The sequence below is a fragment of the Gigantopelta aegis genome, chromosome 2, assembly GCF_016097555.1.
Source record: "Gigantopelta aegis isolate Gae_Host chromosome 2, Gae_host_genome, whole genome shotgun sequence".
NCBI classification, from domain to species: domain Eukaryota; kingdom Metazoa; phylum Mollusca; class Gastropoda; order Neomphalida; family Peltospiridae; genus Gigantopelta; species Gigantopelta aegis.
This window is the reverse complement of record NC_054700.1, coordinates 3,073,799-3,099,698: the sequence shown is the minus strand read 5'-3', so window position 1 is coordinate 3,099,698 and position 25,900 is coordinate 3,073,799. Positions and strand designations below refer to the sequence as shown.

Below are 25,900 nucleotides of genomic sequence, written 5' to 3'. Positions count from 1 at the left end.
TGCTCTTCTTAATAGCTTCATCTTTACAAGAGAAGTGTTCTTTAATATAGATATTCCGCATTATTTTTGCCCTTGAAGCGGAACTCTCTTTTCCGCTGGAGGTGGTGGTGGGGGTGGGGCGTCCGTCCCCCAATCCCCCCACCCCACCCCGGTTAAGGCCAGCCGGTTTAGGGTAGGCAGGGTGTCTAATTTTGACAAAATTAGCGTTACGTATATATACAGACAGACAGACATACAGAGAGAGAGAGAGAGAGAGAGAGAGAGAGAGAGAGAGAGAGAGAGAGAGAGAGAGAGAGAGAGAGAGAGACATGGTGCATATAAAAGATCCCTTGCTACTAATGGAAAAATAGTTTGTTTTGTTTAACAATACCACTAAAGCACATTGATTTATTAATCATCGGCTATTGGATGTCAGACATATGGTAATTTTGACACAGTCATAGAGAGGAAACCCGCTACACTTCCCATTAGTAGCAAGGGATATTTTATATGCACCATCCCACAGACAGGATAACACATACCACGGCCTTTGGTATACCATGCAGTCGTGGTGCTCTGGCTGGAACGAGTTATCGGGCCCACCGACGAGGATCGATCTTAGACTATCCGCGCATCATGGAAAAATGTAGCGGGTTTCCTTTCTGAAACTATACGTCAAAGTTACCAACTGTTTGACATCCAATAGCGGATGATTAATAACTCAATGTGCTATAATGGTGTCGTTAAACACTTTCCATGTAATCGAAACAAAGGTCCTACACGGGGAACGCCGTTTTCTTACTACAAGTTATTTATTTCTGAGCCGATTGACAATCTAATTAAAGTGGATCTAACACCAGCCAGTTGGAGCTCATGTCCACCAATCAAAACCTTACTTGCAGAATAATGCCAGTGATTTAAAAATAATTTGAAAACATTCCGAATTATCCAATCTAATTAAAATTAGCTCCACTATTAAATGTGGATCTAACACCAGCCAGTTGGAGCTCATGTCCACCAATCAAAACCTTAGGCCCTACTTGCAGAATCATGCCAGTGATTTGAAAATAATTTGAAAATATTCCGAATTATCCTGAGGGTATACGATATGTTTCATGTGAATTACGAATGCCTTATTTAGACCAGTGGAACTAATTTTAATCGGATTTCTAACAACACTGCGTAGTCTCCAATGTCCAGGTAACATTTGGGAGCATACAAATTCTAAAAATATCCGGCGAGTCTATTTTACCAAACTAAAACTATTTACTAAAAACAAAACAATAAAGCCCCCACATTTTTGTATGAGGATGGGACGGACTATAAATTACTTTTTTGACTCGTCAATTGACCGGAATGTCCCGAACGAATCAAATCATTCGTACGAAGCCATGCGATTATTTACGAACTATAACAAAAGAAAAATGTATGTCATGTATTTACTTCCGGGTCAGGGAGTATACAACGGTCAAGGGAAATGAACTGAAAGAAGAAAGAACAATATTTACTTTTTCAAATGAGTGACATTGTTATCCTGAAGTCGAAACAGTCCAAAATGACGAATAAAACGAGATACATTCGAAGTGGGATACATTAGAACGAAAAATGGCCATGCTAGGTTGTTGTGCTTCACAGGTATTTGGACGTCCGACGTGTTTTTCAAAATTTAATAAAAACTTTGTCACAAAACTTAAAACCAGGTTAAACATGAGACAAGTGTCACTGTAACGAGTGTTATTAGGTCGTTTTAATCAGTTGCTTTAACTAACTCTGATGCTTATGTTTACTATATTATGTGTTGTGATATATTTATGTTGAAATGTGTAATTATTTGGGGGAGGGTAGGGGGTTACACGGCAAGTTTTGCCTTCAGTTTAATAACCAAAAAATAGGGTACTGGGTAGTCCTACTAAGGCAAGTTGAAGGGGCACCAACTTTGCACAGGAAACTTACTTTAAAACGATATGAAAGCATCTTACTTTCTACTGAGTTTTCACACACAAAAATTATTTTACCCTTTGGTTCTAACCAGTGCAGTTTGTTGGATACCCCTGTCCACCTGTGTGTGCTGTTACTCATGATGGTGCGGGGGTGACAGCATTCTCATGGGTTTCCTTGAGAGTGAGGAATACAGTACATATTCAGTATCTGTTGAAAATTTAAAGATTTGATCTTTAAGCATAGATTTGTGATAATGTTTTTCGTTTTATGTTCATAATTTGGTTCCATATCGGCTTGTTTATTGCACTGTTTTCATGGTCTGATCGACGATAGTGCTTATCTTTGTCTTTTTCATATTTAATATTAATATACGTCAATCTGTCTTTCATAAATGTGATTCTTTCATAGATGTCTACACTATTTTTATTAATTTTATTAATAATTTTGGAATATTAAATTGATGTTGATCATCACATACCTTTGTTAGCCCGAGTACTCTGCTGTTGAGAGATAGACAGACATGTGTGCGGTTATAATGGCTCACTCAGATAGAGATAATTATATAGCGAAAAGATGGAATAACCCTGTCACCGGGTAAGCAACGATTCCCACTCTAATACAACAATAACCCCATAGATATGTTTAACATTAAATACCATTACATTGATAATTTTTTAGTTCATTAATATAACAAATATTTGACATATTAATCACTAATACATACACTACAGAAAGAAACCCGTCAATATCTACATGTACGTGTTTAATCAGAATATGATTGAAAGGGGGGTTCTGTATAGTGTATAGTGGTTCATATGTGAAATATTCTGTTATTGGCGAAAATAGTCAGTTTAGCTTTCGAACGGCAGAGTACTCGGGCTAGTACCCTTTGTTTGATAGCTGATTTTTCATGTGCTGAATTTTTTTGTGTCATTACACATTAATTTGTTCGTTCATTCATTCATTCATTCATTCATTCATTGTTGGATAGGGATGCTTTTTATCGAAAAATACCAATTTTTAAAATATATATTTCTTATATATATATGCAACATTGAATGTATGGGAATGACACACCGGATAGGGTACGATGACATTTTTGTTGTTGTTGACAACCTCTCATTTTGAGGTCATAACAGCAAGCAAGGAGGGCATCCTCTGCTATTTCCATAATTGCCATGCTATTTAAAATTCGAACCCTGAATGTTTGACATCCAGTAGCCAATGATTAATAAATCAAAGTGCTCAAGTGATGTCATTATACAAAACAAACATTTTCTTTATCTATCTGCTCAGGATTCAGGCATATCAGTGTCGAGCACTGTCTCCGATAGTTGTCAGATTTAAATTGAGACATTTAATATATATATATATATATATATATATATTTTTTCAGCTTGCGTGCTGTTGTGGCCCGGCGTCGTGCGCCCTGTGTTCTAGATGTCTGCCGCCAATCAACGAGTCGTCCGGGACGCGTATCATGTACACCCTGTTTCTTCTTCTTATATTCTTTGTTGCCTGCATCATGATCTCGTCGGATATACAAGAATTAATAATCGAAAACGTAAGTTACAGACATCGCGGTTTATGAGGAGCAGTCAGTGTTATTCCCCTAAGACTAGTCAAAGTAGGAAACCTCACGGTATAAGGGAAGCAATCACTGTCACTCCGCTGAGACTAGTCAAAGTAGCAAACCCCGCAGTATAAGGGAAGCAATCACTGTCACTCCCCTGAGTGAGACTAGTCAAAGTAACAAACCCCGCGGTATAAGGGAAGCAATCACTGTCACTCTGCTGAGACTAGTCAAAGTAACAAACCCTGTGGTATAAGGGAAGCAATCACTGTCACTCCGCTGAGACTAGTCAAAGTAGCAAACCTTGCGGTATAAGGGAAGCAATCACTGTCACTCCCCTGAGATGAGTCAAAGTAGCAAACCCCGCGGTATAAGGGAAGCAATCACTGTCACTCCCCTGAGACTAGTCAAAGTAAAACCCCGCGGTATAAGGGAAGCAATCACTGTCACTCCCCTGAGACTAGTCAAAGTAACAAACCCCGCGGTATAAGGGAAGCAATCACTGTCGCTCCCCTGAGACTAGTCAAAGTAGCAAACCCCGCGGTATAAGGGAAGCAGTCACTGTCACTCCCCTGAGACTAGTCAAAGTAGCAAACCTCGCGGTATAAGGGAAGCAGTCACTGTCACTCCCCTGAGACTAGTCAAAGTAGCAAACCTCGCGGTATAAGGGAAGTAATCACCGTCACTCCCCTGAGACTAGTCAAAGTAGCAAACTTTGCAGTATAAGGGAAGCAATCACCGTCACTCCCCTGAGACTAGTAGCACACCCCACGGTGTAAGGGAAGCAATCACTGTCACTCCCCTGAGACTGGTCAAAGTAGACTTTTTTTTTCTAGTTTCTAGTCAGTTGAAAATCTGTTTAATGTTTTATAATTGTATAGTGATCTCTGAAACTTGCGAAACTGAAGAAAATGTTCACTGATATATCACAGTACAACATGTACATGTCGCAATTCAGGTTCCTGTATCGCAATAAAAAAATGTGTGGCATTATCCATCCTTGACTACTAATTATGTATGTGTGTGTGTTTTAGGTTACCAGTTTCAACGTGACGTGCCTGCTCTTGCAGTCAGGAGAGAACTGCAGTCGGCTGGTCGGCTATAAGGCCGTGTACCGTCTCTGTCTCGGCAGTGTGGCATTCCACTTCATCCTGATGGTCCTCACCCCGAGCATCCCAAACAGCAACCACTGGAGAGCGTCCATACAGAACGGGTAACACGGCTTCTGCGAAAATACACACTTTTTAAAATGTTTCTTTATTATTGTCCAGATCACAAACATAGCAATGTCAGGGATGGGAGCCCTAAATCACTACTGTACATATAAATATACAGAACTTCACATACATTGTTTTCGCTTCCTATTTATTGCACGAGTTTATTTTGAGCAAGAATATATACGATGAGACCGCGTAGCGGTTTAGTGGTATGTTCTTTCGCAAAATAAACGAGTGCAATAAATAGGAAGCTTAAACAACGTATGTGAAGTTCTGTATTTATTACATACCTTCTTTTATGTTTTACAAAAAACAGTTTTTAACTTAACGTCAGAACAACACTTTGTTAAATTTGTGATCAAAACTCCTTTCATAAATTCATTTAACGTTAAGAATCATACTCTGCTATAAAAACAAAAGGGACTTCCATATTTAAAAGTTCCGGTCCAGATTGTACATATGTGCAATACAGAATAAATTTATTACACGGCTTCAAAAGGCCTTTATCACTATAGTAAGATTGAATAGGTATGTAATAATAAATATTATAGGACATATATCCACACATACACCAGACTTGCAAGCGGGCCCTTATTTTCCTAATTTTCCTTATTTTTTGACAGCAGCCCTAATATTCCTTATTAAAGCTTCAAAATCCTAAAAAGCCCTAATTTTTTGGTGAAAATCCTAAATTTAAAATTTTCAAATTTTTTGATAAATGCAAAATAAAATAAGTGTTGGAATTAATTAAATCTAGCCTTAGTATACTTTCAGATAATGACTATGTTGAATTAATGTATTTCTCAGAAGACATCTTGGTGGTTATCAGCATCATATTCAGCATGGATTTGCACCATATCAGATTACTTTAATCTGGTTGTATTGATATGCTGAATATCGCTGTTGATGACCATTGGCATGATCTTCTGAGTTGGTAATTAGCTTTTGTATTTATGTTCTCCCGGGAGGTGAGTACAGAATGTTTTTCTTTTATATTGATTATTGAATTTCAGTCCTTATTTTTGTCAAAAAAGTTCTAAAAATAGCCCTTATTTTTTAAGAATTTTGCCCTAAAAAAAGCCCTTATTTTTCACAAAATCTTGCTTGAAAGCCTGATACACATATATACACATATATTTACACATACGCAAAGGCACCTAAGTAGGTACAAGAGTAGGAAATATACATGCATGTAATTGGTTTGATATGGGATTTTATTAAGAGAAGAGAGAGAATAACAGGAGGTGAGAGCTACATGGAAATGCATAAATGCGCTTTTCCATTTCATCTAAAAAAACAAAAACCATGATGTTCAATGTTGTTGACCACGCATGGTTCATTTGCATGTTTTCACGGTTTCAAGTTTATGATGTGTGCCTTATATTATAAGTTATGATCAGTTTAGATTTATTAGCATTGAATGCAATTTTTGGCAGTTCCAGGGGTTGCAAACAACAATTTTCCTTCAGGGGCCCTTGAACGTCCTTTGAGTGGCCCCTGGATCCCAGCTGCAGTAAGCTTTTTTGTTCAAGCCTGGAATAAGAAAGAGGAGAAAGAAGTAGAATAGGAGACATGGTTACACGCCAGGTGTATGTTTTTTTCTCTCTTTTTTTCTGCTATCTGCAAACAAGCCATAACAACAGAGAAATTAAGCTAGCATCATATATTTCCGTTACTCGTAATCATTAGCCCATGGATCCCATTGTTTATTAAACAATTTATACTTGCAATTTTCATTTCGAATAAATATTTCTATTTCAAACTGTTGTTTCAACACATTTTTTACAACAGTGATTTCAAAATTCTTTTTTTGTATCTTAGTTCTGTAACCATAATATTTATGTTAATAATTAACCAGTTAAGAGACTAAAAATGTTTTATTGTTGATCATGTCAAAGATGATATTTGAAAATACACTTACAGAGAGCTTAAGCTTCTGAAAGCATTTAAAAACCTTTTAACACCGGTTCTCTAAAATAGAATAAAAATACAGTTCTCAAAGTCATTTAAAGAACGTTTTAACATAATTGTTCTGTAGAGTTATAAAAAAAAAAAAAATGTTAGGAATTTCTAAAATTTACTTCATTTGAATATTCGCCGACACCTCAGCACATTTTAAACTACAGCTACTATAGTGCTTACCACGGGGAATGTTTTCTTCATACTATGGATTTTACTACACGTTATTTATTTCTGAGCTGGTTGTTTTATAAATTGCACACAAAAATAGGTGGGGGTTTTTCAAAACACTTTTACTTTTTTTCTTACATCAAGCAAAACTGAAATTATTTACAAGAATGTTTTTGTAGGAGGATGGGATGGACTTTAGGTGTTTAGGATACCATTAAGATACTATGTCAAAAGAACGACAGAGAAAAAACTTGTTTTAAACTTATAGGCTGTTCCTACACAAATGTACTTAAAAATTTATAATTTTATAACATGCTTGCCGGGTACGTGTGACTCGTACAATATGATGCTATAGTTCGCTTGATGAAGTTTAAATCACATTTGACCACATGAAAGATTCTCTATTATGGCTCCACTCATAATGGGGAAAATATTTTTCATGTTTTTTGTCAGTGACAAATATTATACATTGGTGTGACATACAGTATTTTTCGATGATTTTATAGTGGGGTTTTTTTTATAGAATAAAATAAAAGAGGTAATGAATAGAATAACTAACTCAGTATGATTAATTATCAATTTAGGTCACTCACTCCTACAAACTAGCTTGCATTGTGTACGTTTGAAGATTACTAGCCTTGTGTGTACACAAACAGCATGTTACTATTTAACAATGTGGAAACGTACCTTTTTCTAAGTGATGCAGAATATTACTAGTAACTTGTCTTAGTAAAGCGCTCGTCAGATGCACCTTCAGTCTTGGATCGACCCCCGTCGGTGGGCTCAATGGGTTATTTCTCATTCCAGCCAGTGCACCATGACTGATATATCAAAGGCCACATGGGTACATCAAAGGCCGTGGTATGTGATATCCTGACTATGGGATGGTGCATATAAAAGATCCCTTGCTACTAGTGGGAAAACGTAGCAGGTTTCCTCTCTAAGACTATGTCAATATTACCAAATGTTTGACATCCAACAGCTGGTGATGAATAAAACAATGTGTACTAGTGGTGTTGTTAAACTTTCAGTTCAACTTATTTTTATTTTCGTGCTTATATTCAATTACAGTTCAAGCACGCTGTCCTGGGCACACACACCTCAGCTATCTGGGCTGTCTGTCCAGGACAGTGGGTTAGTTGTTAGTAGATTAGTGGTTAGTGAGAGAGAAGAGGGTGTATAGTGGCCATTGAGCCCTTAAGAACTCACTCTGGGTTGGAGCTGGGACACTGCTGTGAACCCTGTACCTACCAGCCTGTAGTCCGATGGCTTAACCACTGTGCCTCCAAGGTCGTTCAGGTGTCGTTAAACAAAACCAACTTGAACTCCATAAGTATATATATTAAAATGATCGACTGACTGATTGATTTCAGATACTGGTTCTTCAAGTTCCTCAGTCTCTGTGGGTTGTGTGCTGCTGCCTTCTTCATTCCTGTGAAATACAGTTTGTGTAAGCCTTGATCTCATTTTTCAAAAGCAGTCCAATTGTTACACCTAGCAGGTCGAACAGAAATCACCTCCTGAATAACAACCACACACAACATCGCAGGTCTTTTTATCAAGGGAACGGGATGTAGCCCAGTGGTAAAACGCTCGCTTGATACGCGGTCGGTTTTGGATCGATCCATGTTGGTGGGCCCATTGGGCTATTTCTCATTCCAGCCAGTGCACCACAACTGGTATATCAAGGTCTGTGACGTGATATGTGCTATCTTGTCTGTGGGATGGTGCATATAAAAGGTCCCTTGCTACTAATGGAAAAATGAAGTGTGTTTCTTTTTAAGACTATTACCAAATGTATGACATCCAATGTTCCAGCCAATGCACTACGACTGGTATATCAAAGGCTGTGATATGAGCTATCCTATCTGTGGGATAGTGTATATATATAAAAGAACTCTTGCTACTAATTGAAAAAAAGGTAACAGGTTTCCTCTAAGACTATATGTCAGAATTACCAAATGTTTGACATCCAGTAGCCGATGATTAATAAATCAATGTGCTCTAGTGGTTTCATTAAACAAAACAAACAAACTTTAACTTTAATATCATTTACTTTGTAATCATTTGCCTGGTGCTTCTTACGAGTAGCTATTTACTTTTTCACTGACACTTTCAGATGTGAATTACGACTGTTGTTGTTTTGTTTTTCCAGACTTGACGTATTTTGGCATGGTTGGCGGTTTTCTCTTCATTATTATACAGGTCATCTTGCTTGTCGACTTCACACACTCATGGAACGCATCATGGTACTGAAAGGTTTTTTTATAAGCACATGCCCTACGCCCATGCTATAACACTTTTAAAGTCCAGACTCAATCTCTAATACGTATGGCATACAGTTTGTATGGTATTGCCATGACATTAAAGTCTCTGACTCTATTAGAGTTTTGACCGGCCTCAGTGGCGTTGTGGTCGGCCATCGGTCTACAGGCTGGTAGGTACTGGGTTCGGATCCCAGTCGAGGCATGGGATTTTTAATCCGGATACCGACTCCAAACCCTGAGTGAGTGCTCCGCAAGGCTCAATGGGTAGGTGTAAACCACTTGCACCCACCAGTGATCCATAACTGGTTCAACAAAGGCCATGATTTGTGCTATCCTGCCTGTGGGAAGCGCAAATAAAAGATCCCTTGCTGCTAATCGGAAGAGTAGCCCATATAGTGGCAACAGCGGGTTTCCTCTCAAAATCTGTGTGGTCCGTAACCATATGTCTGACGCCATATAACCGTAAATAAAATGTGTTGAGTGCGTCGTTAAATAAAACATTTCTTTCTTTCTATTAGAGTCTTGAGTCTAGACTCAACAGGTTTTTATAAGCACCCGCGGGGCCTGGTCTCATAATCTAATATCTGGCCACGGTTAAAGGCGCAGACCCTAGTTTCAACCCGTGATAATGGACACTAAGTGTAGTTAATCAACAAACCTGTAACCTGTAAGTTACAACATGGTGAAACAAGTGTTTGTGGTGTTGAAATGGTAAAATACCCTTAAAGATCGACTAAAACTCGACGCCATAACCGTTTCTTCTCAAACGCACGTGCATTTTTAAAGATATTAAAAATGCATTTTGTGATATTAAAAAACCCAGCTTGACCAAAAACATTTCGGATGTACGAAAATGGATAACCTAAACAATAAATCTAAGTAAAGTAGGATTTCACTTATTAAAAAATGCCTGTGTTTAAAAACTTGGGGCTGTCACTTTAACAGTGCTATAACTTAAGATTTTGTTAAGTATAGTAAATTTTAAATGTCTTTGCCAAAAAGCAAAATGTTGTCCAATTAATGGCAATTTTGATATTGCCTATACAGAAATTTAAACCTGTAATTTTCGTAACAAATATGAAAACTTAAATTATCCCTTTTACTGATGGCAATAATTAGAGCTCACCCTATCCACTGCCACATTAGCCAATTTGCTAGTTTTCATACACTTTGACTAATAAGATTTTCTTTAAATTAAATTAACCACTTTTAAATAATTTTCAATGAAATACTCGTAATACAGGAAAAATTGGATCAAACTTAATTTTTGTTCTAGTGTAAGCCCCATACCATATCACAGTTTCAGCAACTGCTTTCGGTGCTGTCGTTAAGTTCGATCCCTGTGCTAACATACCATATGTATGACCTACAGTGAAATATTCTTATGTGAAGTGAACTTTATTTGATTGATCTGTGGTTGGTCTGGGATTGATCTGTCTCTCATTCCAGTCAGTGCACCATGACTGGTATATTAAAAGCCATGGTATGTGCTATCCTGTCTGTGGGATGGTGCATATAAAAAGATTCCTTACTACAAATGAAAAAATGTAGCGGGTTTCCTCCAAGACTACAGGTCAGAGTGACCAAATGTTTGACATCCAATAGCGGATTATTAATTATTCAAGGTGCTCTAGTAGTGTCATTAAACAAAACAAACTTTAAAAATGTATTAGAATTCTTAGTTCTTTCTGTCATGGAGAAAATTCATGGTACTAATACACCATTGAAGTTAGGAAGTTTAGCAAAGAAGAAAATTGTCATAGATTGCTGCTGCAAGAAACCTTGAGTGTTAAACAATTACATTTAAAAAAAATGAATTTGAGGCATCTGAAAATTGCATGATTGTGTGTTTAATTTAGGACATAATTTTCAGGGTTATAACAGGTTATACAAAAAGGATATGGGTTACCTGGATTTCTTTGGTGTTTTTTAGTAGATTTTTAATTCTCAGGGAATTACATTTGTTATAGTAAAAATCTCTTTAGGTCCACCCCCCACCCCCACCCCCACTCCAAATGCAATAGAATTATTAAGTCAATTTAAATTTTTGTGTTTTTCTTGAAGGGTTGGAACAAAATCTGGCAGGAGGAACAATTGTGGCTTTGCTGGTACGTTTGAAGCATGTTCAATTTAGCTTAACTCTATTGAATAATGAAAATAATGATTAAGAATTTGATTATTATTACCCAGTATTCTGTTAAATGCTTATGATAAACTTAGTAATGTCTGCATCTAGTTCTGTATATTCAACTTTAACAAAAAATCTTCCCCTCCCCAAATTTGGAGGAAATAAGGATTTTAAGTTTTTTACTTAGCATAATGTAGAAACATTGGTTTTGAGTTACGGAATCATTAGTGTTTTCTGTTATCCTCTTTTCATTAAGAATACGAACCTGGAGACACAAGAGGCAGGAGTGTTTTACACTTTTAAATGTACAAATAGCCTAAGTATATTTTTAAAAGATTCTTTAAGAGGATAAGAAAGGAATATATGTTTAACTGACACCTAATTATAAACTATAGCTGTTTGGTCAGGGATTGATCCAGGCGTTCTGGGGGTCCGAAGGTAGGCCCCTTCCCAAAAGAAAGTGGCACTGAAAATTCTCAATTTTTATCCTAAAACTTCCCAATATATTGTATATTTAAGTATTTCTGTTCTAATAAATTAATTTTAACAGTGCTGTACTGCATCGTTCAGTGGTCTGAAAAAAATATTCCATGTATGATTTACTAGCACTAATGTTCCCAGTCCAGCCCATATCTTGCATACAGATGCGTACAGGACCATCAAACCTCACATGTAGGAACATCTTGGGATGGTGGTTGGTCCAAAACAAACTGTTCATCCATCCCATTTGCAAAAATTTCACAAAATTAGAATTGAATCATACCTGTAACATATTCATTAATATAGATATGGTTTTCCAGCAAACTCCTGATGGGCATATCGTGTACCTCACTGGTACTCTTTTGTTTTTTCATACTATGGAATCTATTACAAGATACTTATTTCTGAGCCAATTGTTTTCTAAATTGCACCCAAAAATAGTTGGGGGGTTTTCTTTGTTCAACTTTTACTTTTCTTCTTACGTCAAACCAAACTCAAATTATTTAAAAAAAAAAAAAAAAAAATTGTAGAAGGATGGGACAGACAATAGTTGTTTGTTTTTGTGTGTTTTTTCAGGCACGATAATGGTTACCGTTTTCTGTTACATGATGTGTTTTGTGGGCGTCTTTCTTCTCATCTGGTTCTATGGACTCGAGTACACCTGCACCACCAACCGAATCTTCATCGGTGTCAACGCCTTGCTCTGTATCATCATCTCCACCATCACACTCCTGCCGTGCATGGAAAGATGTACTATCATACTTTCACTTTCATTTTAGAGTTTTATTTATTGGTCCTCTACAACAAGAGGGTACTATAGCTTTCCTCTTTATCCTTCTGTCTGTATGTATGTCTGTCTCTCTGTCTGTTTGTCTGTCTAGTCATGTCCACCATCACCTTGCTTTTCACTTCATCCTTCTGTCTGTCTGTCTGTCTCTCTGTCTGTTTGTCTATCTAGTCATGTCCACCATCACCTTGCTTTTGTGCATGGAAAGATGTACGATCTTACTTTCACTTTCATTTTAGAGTTTTATTTATTGGTCCAACCAGAGGGGACTTTAGCTTTCCTTCTGTCTGTCTGTCTGTCTGTGTCTGTACCAGATATAGTTTGTGTGTTTTTACAATGATTCTTGTATTGTTACAGATCAAGCTTGACTTTCATGGCAGTTTGCCCATTTTTATGAGTTATGACCTTGAGATTATGAAAATTTAGTTGGACATATATTGTTTTAACAGTACTCTTAGAATGCTTGTAAAATATAAAATATTCAGTGAAATATCGGAATATATCGGGTAAATAATATTTTTGTGCCATCAGTCGCTGGTAAAAACCACAACCAGAACTTGTTATCTTCACAGTAGAAACTGGGATTGTTTTCTTTTTCGGTCACACTTTTAACAGTGGATTTGTGGTATGTTATTTGAGAATAAATATAAAATGATGAATGTTATTGTTAAATAACAAATAAAAAATGTTATGTTTTTTTGTCATGATTTATATCTCATCTTGTGAAGTCTTCAATTTGATATCACACTCGTTAACACAAGCAGAGCTGGTTTATCCTAGTAGCACATGTAGCATGTGCTACGGGCTCCGTGCTTCAGTGGGCCTGCGGTATTATGTGTACATTTATTTTCCCCAGGTCATTCTTCCCCACTCCTCAAGGGGGTTGCAAAATATATATCCTGGGAAGGAGGTCCCACAGTTATTTGTGCTACAGGCCCCGCAGATCCTTAAACCAGCTCTGAACACAAGATTCACTTACAAGTTTAATGTGACTGCTGACTTCAGTCGATGGAATATAAATCATATTTAACTGGAAAACATGAAATACTCTCTCTGTCGTTGTGTTAAAAGGGACAGACCCTAGTTTCAGCCTGTGAAAATTAACACTAAGTTTACTTGATCTACAAACCTGTAACACATTTGGATAAAGTTACAATTGGGTGAAACATGAGTCTTTGATTCTGAAATGGTGAAATACCCTGTAAAAATAGACTAAAAGTTGACTCCATTACTGTTACTTCTCAGACAGACGTGCATTTTTAAAAATATGAGAAATGTATTTTGTGACATTAAAAACACCAGGATGACCAAAAACACTTCGAATGGATAATCTAAACAATAAAATTAAGTAAAGTATGATTTCAGTTATCAAAAATGGCTCTAATAGTAAAACATTATGCCTTAGTGTTTAAAAACTAGGGTATGTCCCTTTAAGAGATATGTTTTGCATTTCGCTGTTACCCTAAATCCTGGAAGTGAAGTCTAGGCTTATAGTGTTTCTTTTTGTTTTGATGCTGTCAGACCAGCCTCTATTCAAGGGAGGCTTCTTTGGGTTTTTTGCATGCAAACTTTTCTAACATAGCCTTATTGTATGGTCATATTCTAATGTAGGCATCTAAATTATTTTGTAAATCTCACTGAGAAATGGAAAACTATTCTCCTTTCCTGTTCTTGCCCTGTGATTGTAATATGTTGATGTTATGCGATGGTAATGACAAGTATTATGCGATGGTAATGACAAGTATAACGTGGTCATTAACCTGGCAAAGCTAAAGTGGCAGACATTGACCTTTATAGAAGGCAGGCTTCTATTCAAGGCTATGACATCACTACATATGGTGTGTGCTGTGCTGTGCTGATGTCACAACCTTATTAATTTTTTTTTTTTTTTCACAAGATTCCTGCTGAATCATTTTTAATTTGAAGTTCTTGATAAATTTTAAAAAATAATTTCCAACTTTTTAAAACGTTAAATAGAATTTTTGAATTGATCTAAAACAAGTTGTCACATTTCAGTTTGTGTTTTTACATTTTATTCAAAATAGCAAACAGATTAACTGAAACTGAAATTATGAATTGTTGATGAAAAAAAAAAGGTTGTATGTTTTTAGTTAATCCAAGCTGCATGTAATTATGAATTGTTGATAATATTAATTAAAAAAAAAAAAATTGGGTGTGTTTTCAGTTAATCCAAATGCTGGCATGTTGCAGGCCTCAGTTATCAGCCTGTACGTTATTTATCTCACGTGGTCGGCGCTGAGCAGCGAGCCACCAGAACAGAGTAAGTCGGTTCTTAGTCCCTATTTGTTTAACTACACCACTAGAGCAGAGTAAGTCAGTTCTCAGTGTCTACTTGTTTAACTACACCACTAGAGCAGTGTAAGTCGATTCTCAGTGCCTACTCGTTCAACTGGAGGTGACTAGGTTTCAGTGAAGTCTTTTTGTTTAACTACACCACTAGAGCAGAGTAAGTCAGTTCTTAGTGTCTACTTGTTTAACTACACCACTAGAGCAGAGTAAGTCTGTTCTTAGTGTACTTGTTTAACTACACCACTAGAGCAGAGTAAGTCAGTTCTTAGTGCCTATTTGTTTAATTACACCACTAGAGTAGAGTAAGTTCTTAGTGTCTACTTGTTTAACTACACCACTAGAGCAGTGTAAGTCGATTCTTAGTGCCTACTTGTTTAACTACACCACTAGAGCAGAGTAAGTCAGTTCTTAGTGTCTACTTGTTTAACTACACCACTAAAGCAGAGTACCGTATATCTTCGCCCATAAGTCGAATTTTTTTCACCCAAAAATTATTTTATAACTTGGGGGGTCGACTTATAAGAGGGTAAACAAATTTCACCAAAAAATATTATTGTTTTGGGGATTATTTTACAAGTTTTATTGTTGAAGTATGCCATGTATTTATACTCAAATATGTTAATTTGACACATTTATTTTTTATAACCTTTTTTTTTTGGCATTATAACGGTTTTGGTTATGCGAAAAGGCGTACGATCTCACTCACATGCCAAGACAACAGTCCACTTAGTTAAATTAACAGTCATCACTAATAGTAAAAATGTAAACAATACTAACTACCTGTTGCCTGAGTTTATTTTGAAATCTGGTCACTGGCATTAATGGTTGTTCAAACAATGTTTTGGCGGTGATTAACTTCATGAATATTACTGAGCTTTCCCTTAAAATAGACTGATCTCTGCAGTTCACTATCTAGAGCAATAGGGACACACATCATTTGGTACAAAAACCAGTGTACTTTCCAGAGTTATCCTCCTTACATGTATTAATATGGCGGCAAAATGTGATACTTTTAGTTTTATCGTAGTGATCTGTTGTCAGTGTTTATAAATAAAGTTGTCTGTGCACAAAACCATCTGTACAGTACTATACAGTAACAGTCAAACAGCTTTCACTCTCTACTAAGGGAATATTTCGTTTTGATGCTATGTAATAATGATAGTTTGATTGGAATAGTCTGATTATATTGCGATGTACAAAACGTGAAAACCGAAGTTTGTAAAATAATTTTCTTTTGTTCAAATATTATTGTTCTCATGTGCTGAAAATAAGAAATATTTCAATATTTATAAGTAGTTTTTCATGGGTCGACTTATAAACGGGTCAATAAAAAAATACGTTTTCAGGGCTTGAAATTAGGGACTCGACTTATAGCCGAGATCGACTTACAGGCGAAGATATACGGTAAGTCAGTTCTTAGTGTCTACTTGTTTAACTATACCACTAGAGCAGAGTAAGTCTGTTCTTAGTGCCTGCTTGTTAACTACACCACTAGAGCAGAGTAAGTCAGTTCTTAGTGCATATTTGTTTAATTACACCACTAGAGTAAAGTAAGTCAGTTCTTAGTATCTACTTGTTTAACTACACCACTAGAGCAGTGTAAGTCGCTTCTTAGTGCCTACTCGTTCAACTGGAGGTGACTAGGTTTCAGTGAAGTCTTTGTTTAACTACACCACTAGAGCAGAGTAAGTCAGTTCTTAGTGTCTACTTGTTTAACTACACCACTAGAGCAGAGTAAGTGTTCTTAGTGTACTTGTTTAACTACACCACTAGAGCCGAGTAAGTCAGTTCTTAGTGCCTATTTGTTTAATTACACCACTAGAGTAGAGTAAGTCAGTTCTTAGTGTCTACTTGTTTAACTACACCACTAGAGCAGTGTAAGTCGATTCTTAGTGCCTACTCGTTCAACTGGAGGTGACTAGGTTTCAGTGAAGTCTTTTCATTTTACTACACCACTAGAGCAGAGTAAGTATTTTTAGTGCCTATTTGTTTAACTACACCACTAGAGCAGAGTAAGTCAGTTCTTAGTGTCTGCTTATTTAACTACACCACTAGAGCAGTGTAAGTCGATTCTTAGTGCCTACTCGTTCAACTGGAGGTGACTAGGTTTCAGTGAAGTCTTTTTGTTTAACTACACCATTAGAGCAGAGTAAGTCAGTTCTTAGTGTCTACTTGTTTAACTACACCACTAGAGCACAGTAAGTCAGTTCTTATTGTCTACTTGTTTAACTACACCACTAGAGCAGAGTACGTCAGTTCTCAGTGTACTTATTTAACTACACCACTAGAGCAGAGTACGTCGGTACTCGGTGTCTACTTGTTTAACTACTCTCCTAGAGCAGAGTAAGTCTGTTCTTAGTGCCTACTCGTCCAATTGGAGGTGACTAGGTTTCGTTGAAGTCTTTTTGTTTAACTACATCACTAAAGCAGTAAGTCTGTTCTTAGTGCCTACTTGTTTAACTACACCACTAGATCAGAGTAAGTCCGTTCTTAGTGTCTACTTGTTTAACTACACCACTAGAGAAGAGTAAGTCTGTTCTTAGTGCCTACTCGTCCAACCGGAGGTGACTAGGTTTTGTTGAAATCTGTTTTGTGTAACTTCACCACTAGAGCACATTGATTTATTAATTAATCATTGGCTATTGGATGTCACATATTTAATCATTTTGACGCAGTTTTGGAGAGGAAACTGTGTACATTTCTCCATTTGTAGCATGGGATCTTTTTTATGCACCACTTTTAGCAATACTTTCAGAATTCTTTTTATTTAACCAGAATTAATTCTTCAATATATTTATATACATACAGAAGGTGGCATGGTTTAGCTCAACATTAATTTGATATAGGCACATAAACAGAGTGAGTAAAAAAATAATTGTTTAAAAGTTTGTAACAACACCAGTAGAGCACATTGATTTATTAATCATCTACTATTGGATGTCAAACATTTGGTCATTTTTACACAGTCATAGAAAGAAAATCTCCTGCATTTTTCCATTAGGAACATATGATCTTTTATATGCACCATCCCACAGACAGGATAGCACATACCACAGCCTTTGATATACCAGTTGTGGTGCACTGGCTGGAATGAGAAATAGCCCAATGGACCTACTGACGGATTGATCCAAGAAGACTGCACATCAGTTGTGCTCTTTGTCACTGGGCTATGTCTATGATTTAAAAAAAATAAAATATATATATATATATATATAATTATGATTTTTTTTCTTGACAGAAAACACCATTTTGGATACCGGTTCGTTTTCCAATGCACTGTTTCACAGTAGTGCCGGCAACAAGATGAACACAAGCGTGGTGTTGGGTCCCGGGAAGGACGGAGCACCAGGCAACGTGTCCCACCTGTACGACTGCCGGCCCAAGCCTAGGTCGCCACAGACGGAGCTCATCTCGGGCTATGCGGGGCTGTTCTTCATGATCATCATGGCCGTCTTCTCCAGGTGAGACTTGCACAGTGGCTAACGAGCCACGTGTAATTACCAGTTGTTTATGAGTGAATGTTGTAAGTCTAATTTTAATTTTTAAACTCAAGTAATGAGCACATTTTTAGTGGGACCCCCCTGCATTTACTGGCCTGCATGACGGTACATAAGTCTGCGCAGCAGACAGTAAAACAACCACTTCTGTCGCTAATGTTTACATAAAACAGCAACAAACAATGGATCGACTTTTATAAGTTCTAAATAACAAACACTTCCTGTTATAGTCTGTTTCAGAAACATTTAGATTGTGCAAATGAGATAAATACAAATGGTGTTCCATGCTCCTTAGTTTGGACAACACAAAATGACAATATAAAAAAAGCCAATGTAAAAATATTTGATCATTGTTCAACAAAAATTGTCTGTTATTAACTGTGTAAATGAGCACAAATAGTGTTCGTTAGACATATAGGACAATGAATGATAATTTTGAAACAGACAATAGCTAAAATAGGCCATGATGTAAGTGCAATCTTCAAAGTCTGTGTAGCCATTTTGCATTGTGTCACTCGGAGGGAAATTCAAAGTATGCTTGGATGTTTACATCAACAGATAAAATAAGACATTCATTTCATTTATGGATTCATAAATTACAATAAGGTATGTATTCAAGCTTCTATGTAAATTTATGTAAGTTGATATGCAAGGTTGATCATTACAGTGTTGACAGACACGTGTTGACAGGTGACAGAAAAACACGTTGATCATTACAATGTTGACAGGTGACAGAAAAACACGTTGATCATTACAATGTTGACAGACATGTGTTGACAGGTGACAGAAAAACACGTTGATCATTACAATGTTGACAGACACGTGTTGACAGGTGACAGAAAAACACGTTGATCGAGGCTGGCAAAAGTATACTTTTAGTGCATTAAAACAGTTGAGTGTTTTTCAATAAAAGTGTTATCGACAAGTTTTATACATATATTCACAATCAAGATGTGTTGTTTTAACAACAGTTTGTAAATTAAATTAATGTTGTTTGTTTGTTTACAAACATACCCCGACACTTGTTTCAAGACAATTGAGTGTTTTTTCAATAAAAGTGTTATCGACAAGTTTTATACATATATTCACAATCAAGATGTGTTGTTTTAACAACAGTTTGTAAATAAATTAATGTTGTGTTTGTTTGTTTACAAACATACCCCGACACTTGTTTCAAGACGTAATGTAACGTCATTAACTGCGCAGACTTTTGTGCTGCGCAGACTAAGGTGACATGAGTGTACAGAAATTAGGAATTGTTATGGTTGAAGCTTTTAATTTGCAATTGCTTTTGTTGAAATGTATTGTGTTTGTTGTTTGTAGCTTGAAAACCACTATCGAGTCACATAAGTTGGGCATTTCAAGACCCACAACTGTAAGTACAACGTTGTGTACACATTACCTACCTATTTTTGAAGGATATTACTTTGGATAATGGGTCTGAGTTTTTTGTCTACTATTTTTATTATCATTGCACAGTTTTTGCATTTATATTTTGATGTACTTAATACTTACTCTGATTTTTGTATTGTATTGTACTTTTCCCCACAGCTCTTTACACTGTGGTTTTACATAATTATATCATTCTTGGTTTTTCATAAATGATCATATTTGACATGACAAGTGGTAGTGTGTTGCCTATAGTAGCTGTTTTCATCGTTTGATTTTCTTTCAGGAGGAAAATGTCTGCTGTTGCTGTATCATTCAGAAGCGTAAGTACTCGGTGTCAGTTGCAGATCTCGCCGTCTAACGGGAGCTATCACTCCCACTCCCCGTCACTCCCATCAGACTAGTTCAAGTGAATTGAAAAAAAAACCCATTGGTACTAAAAAAGGATTAAATATGAATGCTCAGTATGATAATATCTTAAATGATGCTCCATAATTTTAACTTAAGCAATAATAATTTATTAATCACCCCCATACATTTTTTCATGGCTAGGTATGCAATTGATTTCTACTTTCTTAATTAAAATTTTATAATTTACAATTTTGTCCATGAAGTGTGCATTAAATACACTAATATCTGTCATTTTATTGACATATTGACTGTTTGTGCTTATAATCAATTATGGTTCAAGTATGCTAACCTGTACACGCACACACACACTATAATCAATTATGGTTCAAGTATGCTAACCTGTAGACACACACACACACCTCAGCTAAATGGGCTGTCTGTCTAGGACTGTGTGTTAATGTTTACAAATAGCGAGTTGGAGAAAATTCAGTGTACTGTCCTTACACCTTCCTACTGACATATTAAAGGAACTGTCCTGAGTTTGCAGCCATTGTAACATGTTTCCAACCGACAGTGCCTTTTGGCGACTAAAATTACATATTAGATACATTTTCGTATTTAGAACTCCACAGTGTGTATATCCAGTGTGTTTGCATTCATGTTCAAATAGGCCCCTGTATATGGTCCCTATATATGTTTTTGTATGTATCCAATTATTGGTAGGTAAAATCTGGTTTGGGCCACTATAAACATTAGGACGACACCCAAACACCTTGTTTATACAGATGCTGGTATTTTAATCAAGAAAATGTATTTAATATATAATTGTCTTCATCAAAAAGGCTACGAACCTTAAAAAACTCATTCTGGGTGGGGGCCAGTACCAGGATGCGAACCCAATACCTACCAGTCTCAAGTGTGATAACTGACCACTATGTAACCGAGTGTGTGAGAGGTTCCTAAACACTGTGTGCCCATTGGGCTATTTCTCGTTCCAGTCGATGCATCATGACTGTTATATCAAAGGCCATGGTATGTGCTATCCTGATAGTGGATAGTGCATTTAAAAGATCCCTTGCTACTAATGGAAAACTTTTGTGGGTTTACTCTCTATGACTATGTCAGAATTACCAAATGTTTGACATCCTATAGCCGGTTATTAATCAATGTGCTCTAGTGGTGTCATTAAACAAAACAAATTCAGGGCTCACACTGAAACCAGTTTTAGTTTAGCCAATGTTTAGATATGTACACGTGTGTCGAATATTTCCTTGAAAATTATTAAAATGTGGTTAATTTAAGGAATATTTTATCAACCAAAAACTAAATTGTGTTGCCACTTTTAATAACAATATTTTTTTTTAGCAATTGTCTAATTTGACCATGTCTTGTCCTAACCCCAGGAGACAACCCTTCAGACAATGGTGGACAGCGAGTCATTCAGAACGAGTCCGACGGACTTGTCTACTCTTACTCGTTCTTCCACTTCGTGTTCTGTCTGGCTGGGCTCTACGTCATGATGCAACTCACCAACTGGTACAGGTAAGACTTTCTGTCATTCTGTTTCACTTATATACTTACCTCCTTCCCAACCAGTACCCCACAACTGGGACTTCAAAGGTCATGGTATGTACTGTCATGCCTGTTGGGGGGGGATGTGCTGAGGTGTCGTTAAACAAATATTCCTTTCCTTTAGTAATAATATCATTGTGAGCATTAAACTCGTTTCTTTTTAGGGGGCAGTACACAGTCCAGTGGTAAAGCACTTGCTTGATGTGTGGTCTGTCTAGGATCGATCCCCATCGGTGGGCCCATTGGACTATTTCTCATTCCAGCCATTGCACCACGATTGGTATATCAGAGGCCGTAGTATGTGCTATCCTGTCTGCGGGATGGTGCATATAAAAGATCCCTTTTTACTAATAGAAAAATGTAATGGGTTTCCTCTCTAATACTATATGTCAAAATTACCAAATGTTTGAAATCTAACAGCCGATGATCAGTAAATCAATGTGCTCTGGTGGAAACAAAAAAATTCTTTCTTTTTATTTTGTTATGTATAGACCAGAAGAGACGAACCTTAACACATTTGGACTCAACTGGTCTGCAGTGTGGGTGAAAATGGCCTCCAGTTGGGTGTGCATTGCTTTTTACACATGGACACTTTTCGTACCAAAGTTCTGTCCCGGCCGCCACCTGGCCTTCCGACCTCCAGACAACGAAGACGACGACGACGTGGATGGAGAACGGGCGCGGCAGGGTCTAGAGGGAGGAGAGGCCAGCGAGAGGTTGAACATGCAGAGGAGGTCGCGCCAGTCTGATTACTCCCCGCGGTCGATCACCGAGGAACCGCGGTCCAGCTCAAGAATGTCAGGGGCCTCTGGGTCAAGGAGTTCCACAGGTGCTGTCAAGTTTTCAAGAGAAGGACTGGATCGGATAGATGCTGTGAAGTCGGACTCCAGAGAGCGTCTCGACAAACAGTCGCCAAAAGCACAGAGGGAGCGACCCAATTCGCGCCAGGGTGCGGCACAACCAGACCGACCTAGTTCTCGTACCTCAAGGTCACAGTCACCGTCTAAAAAAGACCAACACAACTCTAGTGTGGTTTAAAGCTGTATTTCCTTTTGTTAAGATTTCAATTTTTAAATTATTTTTTTAAAACAGTAAACCACTTCTTTTTTTTTTTTACAAAAATACTTTTTACTAATGTATACATTCCCAATGTATTTGCATATTTTTATATGATGTTACCTATACGATGTTACCTACATTCATGTACATTTGTTCAATTGATATACAAATTTTAGGTACATGTAGACTTTACAACAGTTATGAAATAAGGGATCTGATTATATTGTTTTATTTATAAAACCAACAATTATTTTATGATATTTAATTTATTTATTTAGCAGACAATTGCTTTATTTATGATAATAGTCATAAATGTTTTTAATAAAATAAATTTTTTTGGCCCAGTTGCCTTATTTATGATAATAATAATGGATGCAGGGTTGGAAATTTGTAGTTGCCTGAGGCAAACTTTATCGGCTACGAGCGACTTTGAATTTGACAAAGATGGCCCATTAACAATAGTAACAATTTATTTTAACTAACGGTAGCATCGTTAGCCATTGCGATTTTTAATCGAGTTTCAACCCTGGGAATATAACCACATGTAGATCTTATTAATATATGAGGAAATTTTTAGTCAGTTAAAAATTTTTTAACAAAATAAAAACAAAATTGTGAGAGGTATAAAAAAAGAAATGGGGTTCCCACAACTTTCCCTGCTTAAGTCCGAGTTTGCTTTGCTATAGTAGCAACATAGAACAGATTTTAATTCTTGTTTTGTTACCACACCTGTTGGCTAGAAAACTTTGACAAGTTTGATATGACACAATAACCCGGATTTTCTCAAAACTAGATGCGTTTCAGTCCCTTTGTAAATAGGAGTACAGAACAGAACCTCTCTAAACTGAATACCCCTTAAAACCAGACTTTTTACTTTTGTCTAATGCGTGCCTGGTTTATAGGGGTTTTGCTGTCATTTCAAATAATATTCTTTGACGTGTCCACCTGTGGCATCAGCTGGGAAAGTTACCATCATTTTTATATTAACATCTATCGCCATGAGTTTATGTGATTCAACAGTTCTAGTTCTTAGACTTACATGTATTTTATATTAACATCTATCGCCATGAGTTTATGTGATTCAACAGTTCTAGTTCTTAGACTTACATGTATTTTATATTAACATCTATCGCCATGAGTTTATGTGATTCAACAGTTTTAGTTCTTAGACTTAATGTATTTTATATTAACATCTATCGCCATGAGTTTGTGTGATTCAACAGTTCTAGTTCTTAGACTTACATGTATTTTATATTAACATCTATCGCCATGAGTTTATGTGATTCAACAGTTTTAGTTCTTAGACTTAATGTATTTTATATTAACATCTATCGCCATGAGTTTATGTGATTCAACAGTTCTAGTTCTTAGACTTAATGTATTTTATATTAACATCTATCGCCATGAGTTTATGTGATTCAACAGTTCTAGTTCTTGGACTTACATGTATTTTATATTAACATCTATCGCCATGAGTTTATGTGATTCAACAGTTTTAGTTCTTAGACTTACATGTATTTTAGTTTTTAAAATCTTCCCAAGGCCTAAAAACAATATGAGTTTTTCTGGGCACCCGACGCCAACTAGAAAAGAGGGCCAACCCTAACTTTATTTTATCTTATTTATTTAAAAAAAATTAATGTTGGTTAAAAGAGTATACATACATAACATTTTTTATCATATAATATGTTACATTTTACGTCAAATTATGTGATATTTTTCAGATCACATGCTTTAAGAATTTGATAACTTTGCAAATTAGATGTAAATTAGTCGAGGTCTCGGCATTAGGTTTATTGACATTTAAGCAAACATACTTGGGTGAAACTCCATGATTGACGTATACATTCATAGTCATCAAATAAAAACATTTCAATGGCAATTTGACGCTGTCCAGCGTTCAGAAAACTAAAAACGTTAGGCATAACTTTATTTTGATGCAAGGACATCCAAAATGACATCATTTCTATTCAAAAATACACCGTGCCACATGACACAATTGCGATCATTTGAATATCTAGTGATGGCGGACTGGAATTAAAGTTGCGTGTACAGTTTACAAAAACACGTTGTATTAAGCTTGAGCTTATATGATAAAGAGATTATTACTCTCGTGTATTTCGGTATCATCATAATACAATTTTTATTCCTAATATATGATATTGACGATACCGAAAAACACTGGTAATAACCTCAATATATGGACCAATCAGGGTGAATGTAGTGAAGAGAAAAAAAAAAAAACCCAAAACCAAATAAATTTAATTTGGTTTTGGCACATTTCCTGAAACACATTATTTTAAGTCTATTATTACTGTTGACAATGGTTTGTTACAGTTATGTAATGGTTAATTTGTTTTAAAGAGATTAAGCTCCATACCTGTGCAATACATGAAATTTAAGATTTTATATTGTGTGTAACATACAGGTCTTCAGCGGGTGTATAATGTACTATAGATGACAAACACAGCCCTTGAAATTCAGACAATTTTTGCAACAGCACTTGACTGCCCTTGCAAGCTAATTTTACCATGGGATTGCGAAGGCAATTTAAAATTCTTTTTAATAAAATAAAGCTACAAACACTGACATTTGATTAAAACAAGAGAAAGTTGACACCAAGCTCTATAATGGAGTTTGAAATTTTATTTTCTTGATTAGTTTGTTCTAGTAAACTTTGCATTTGATTGTTATTGTTGTTAATGGTATGTTTAATAGTTGTAGATCTGTTTTGTATGTGTAGGATGAAACAAAAACCAAGAAATAACAATTTTAAACTCCATGGGCAATCAACATTCTTCAGTGTAGGCAAGTATTGTTTTATTTATATCTTTACCAGTTTCCACACTTTCCAAAACACGTTTGTAAAACAAGCAACAATATTTAGCGTGTTTTTAGTTTTCCCTTTTGCTATTTCTAAGGCACACTTTTAAAATTAAAATAACAAGTCTTTGGCATATAAATACAGTTCCAGGTATCGATAGCAGTTTTCCCATTCTGTGACCAACTGCCGATCAACAGAATACATGGTTAGGTTTCAAACATTAGGATAAGGCCAAACAAAATAAACTTCTGGTCTTGATTTTGACCCTTGCACATCAATATTTTATATGTCTATTTCCTTATGAATGACATAAATTTTTGCCAGTCTTTTTCTTGCTACGATGTAAAACTGCATTTGGAGCCGAAAGGTCATCGCGCATGAACTAGGACGTGCATC

The 25,900-nt window shown here is 36.3% G+C and overlaps 1 protein-coding gene across 2 annotated transcripts; it reads left to right on the top strand.

The window, feature by feature from the left end:
- The first annotated feature begins 1,422 nt into the window (after positions 1 to 1,422).
- Positions 1,423 to 24,413, top strand: LOC121379862 (serine incorporator 5-like). 2 transcript variants are annotated; one of them, XM_041508518.1, is made up of 13 exons: positions 1,423 to 1,614; positions 3,317 to 3,484; positions 4,528 to 4,706; positions 8,214 to 8,290; positions 8,996 to 9,089; positions 11,172 to 11,215; positions 12,292 to 12,465; positions 14,688 to 14,783; positions 18,051 to 18,273; positions 19,633 to 19,684; positions 19,985 to 20,021; positions 21,453 to 21,591; positions 22,113 to 24,413. In XM_041508518.1, the coding sequence occupies exons 1-13, from the start codon at positions 1,585 to 1,587 to the stop codon at positions 22,657 to 22,659; spliced, it is 1,860 nt and encodes a 619-aa protein (XP_041364452.1). In that variant the 5' UTR covers positions 1,423 to 1,584; the 3' UTR covers positions 22,660 to 24,413. The 2 variants fall into 2 exon arrangements, with proteins under 2 accessions (XP_041364452.1, XP_041364461.1); XM_041508527.1 differs by lacking the exons at positions 1,423 to 1,614; positions 3,317 to 3,484; positions 4,528 to 4,706 and adding an exon at positions 6,186 to 6,299.
- The last annotated feature ends 1,487 nt before the right edge of the window (positions 24,414 to 25,900 follow it).

Bases quoted from the DNA above. Each gene is read 5' to 3' on its own strand.
- LOC121379862 (XM_041508518.1), top strand. From the start codon at position 1,585: ATGGCCATGCTAGGTTGTTGTGCTTCACAG. The intron at 3,485-4,527 runs GTAAGTTACAGA...TGTGTGTTTTAG, and splicing joins AAGAATTAATAATCGAAAAC to GTTACCAGTTTCAACGTGAC. The intron at 9,090-11,171 runs GTACTGAAAGGT...TTTTTCTTGAAG, and splicing joins CACTCATGGAACGCATCATG to GGTTGGAACAAAATCTGGCA.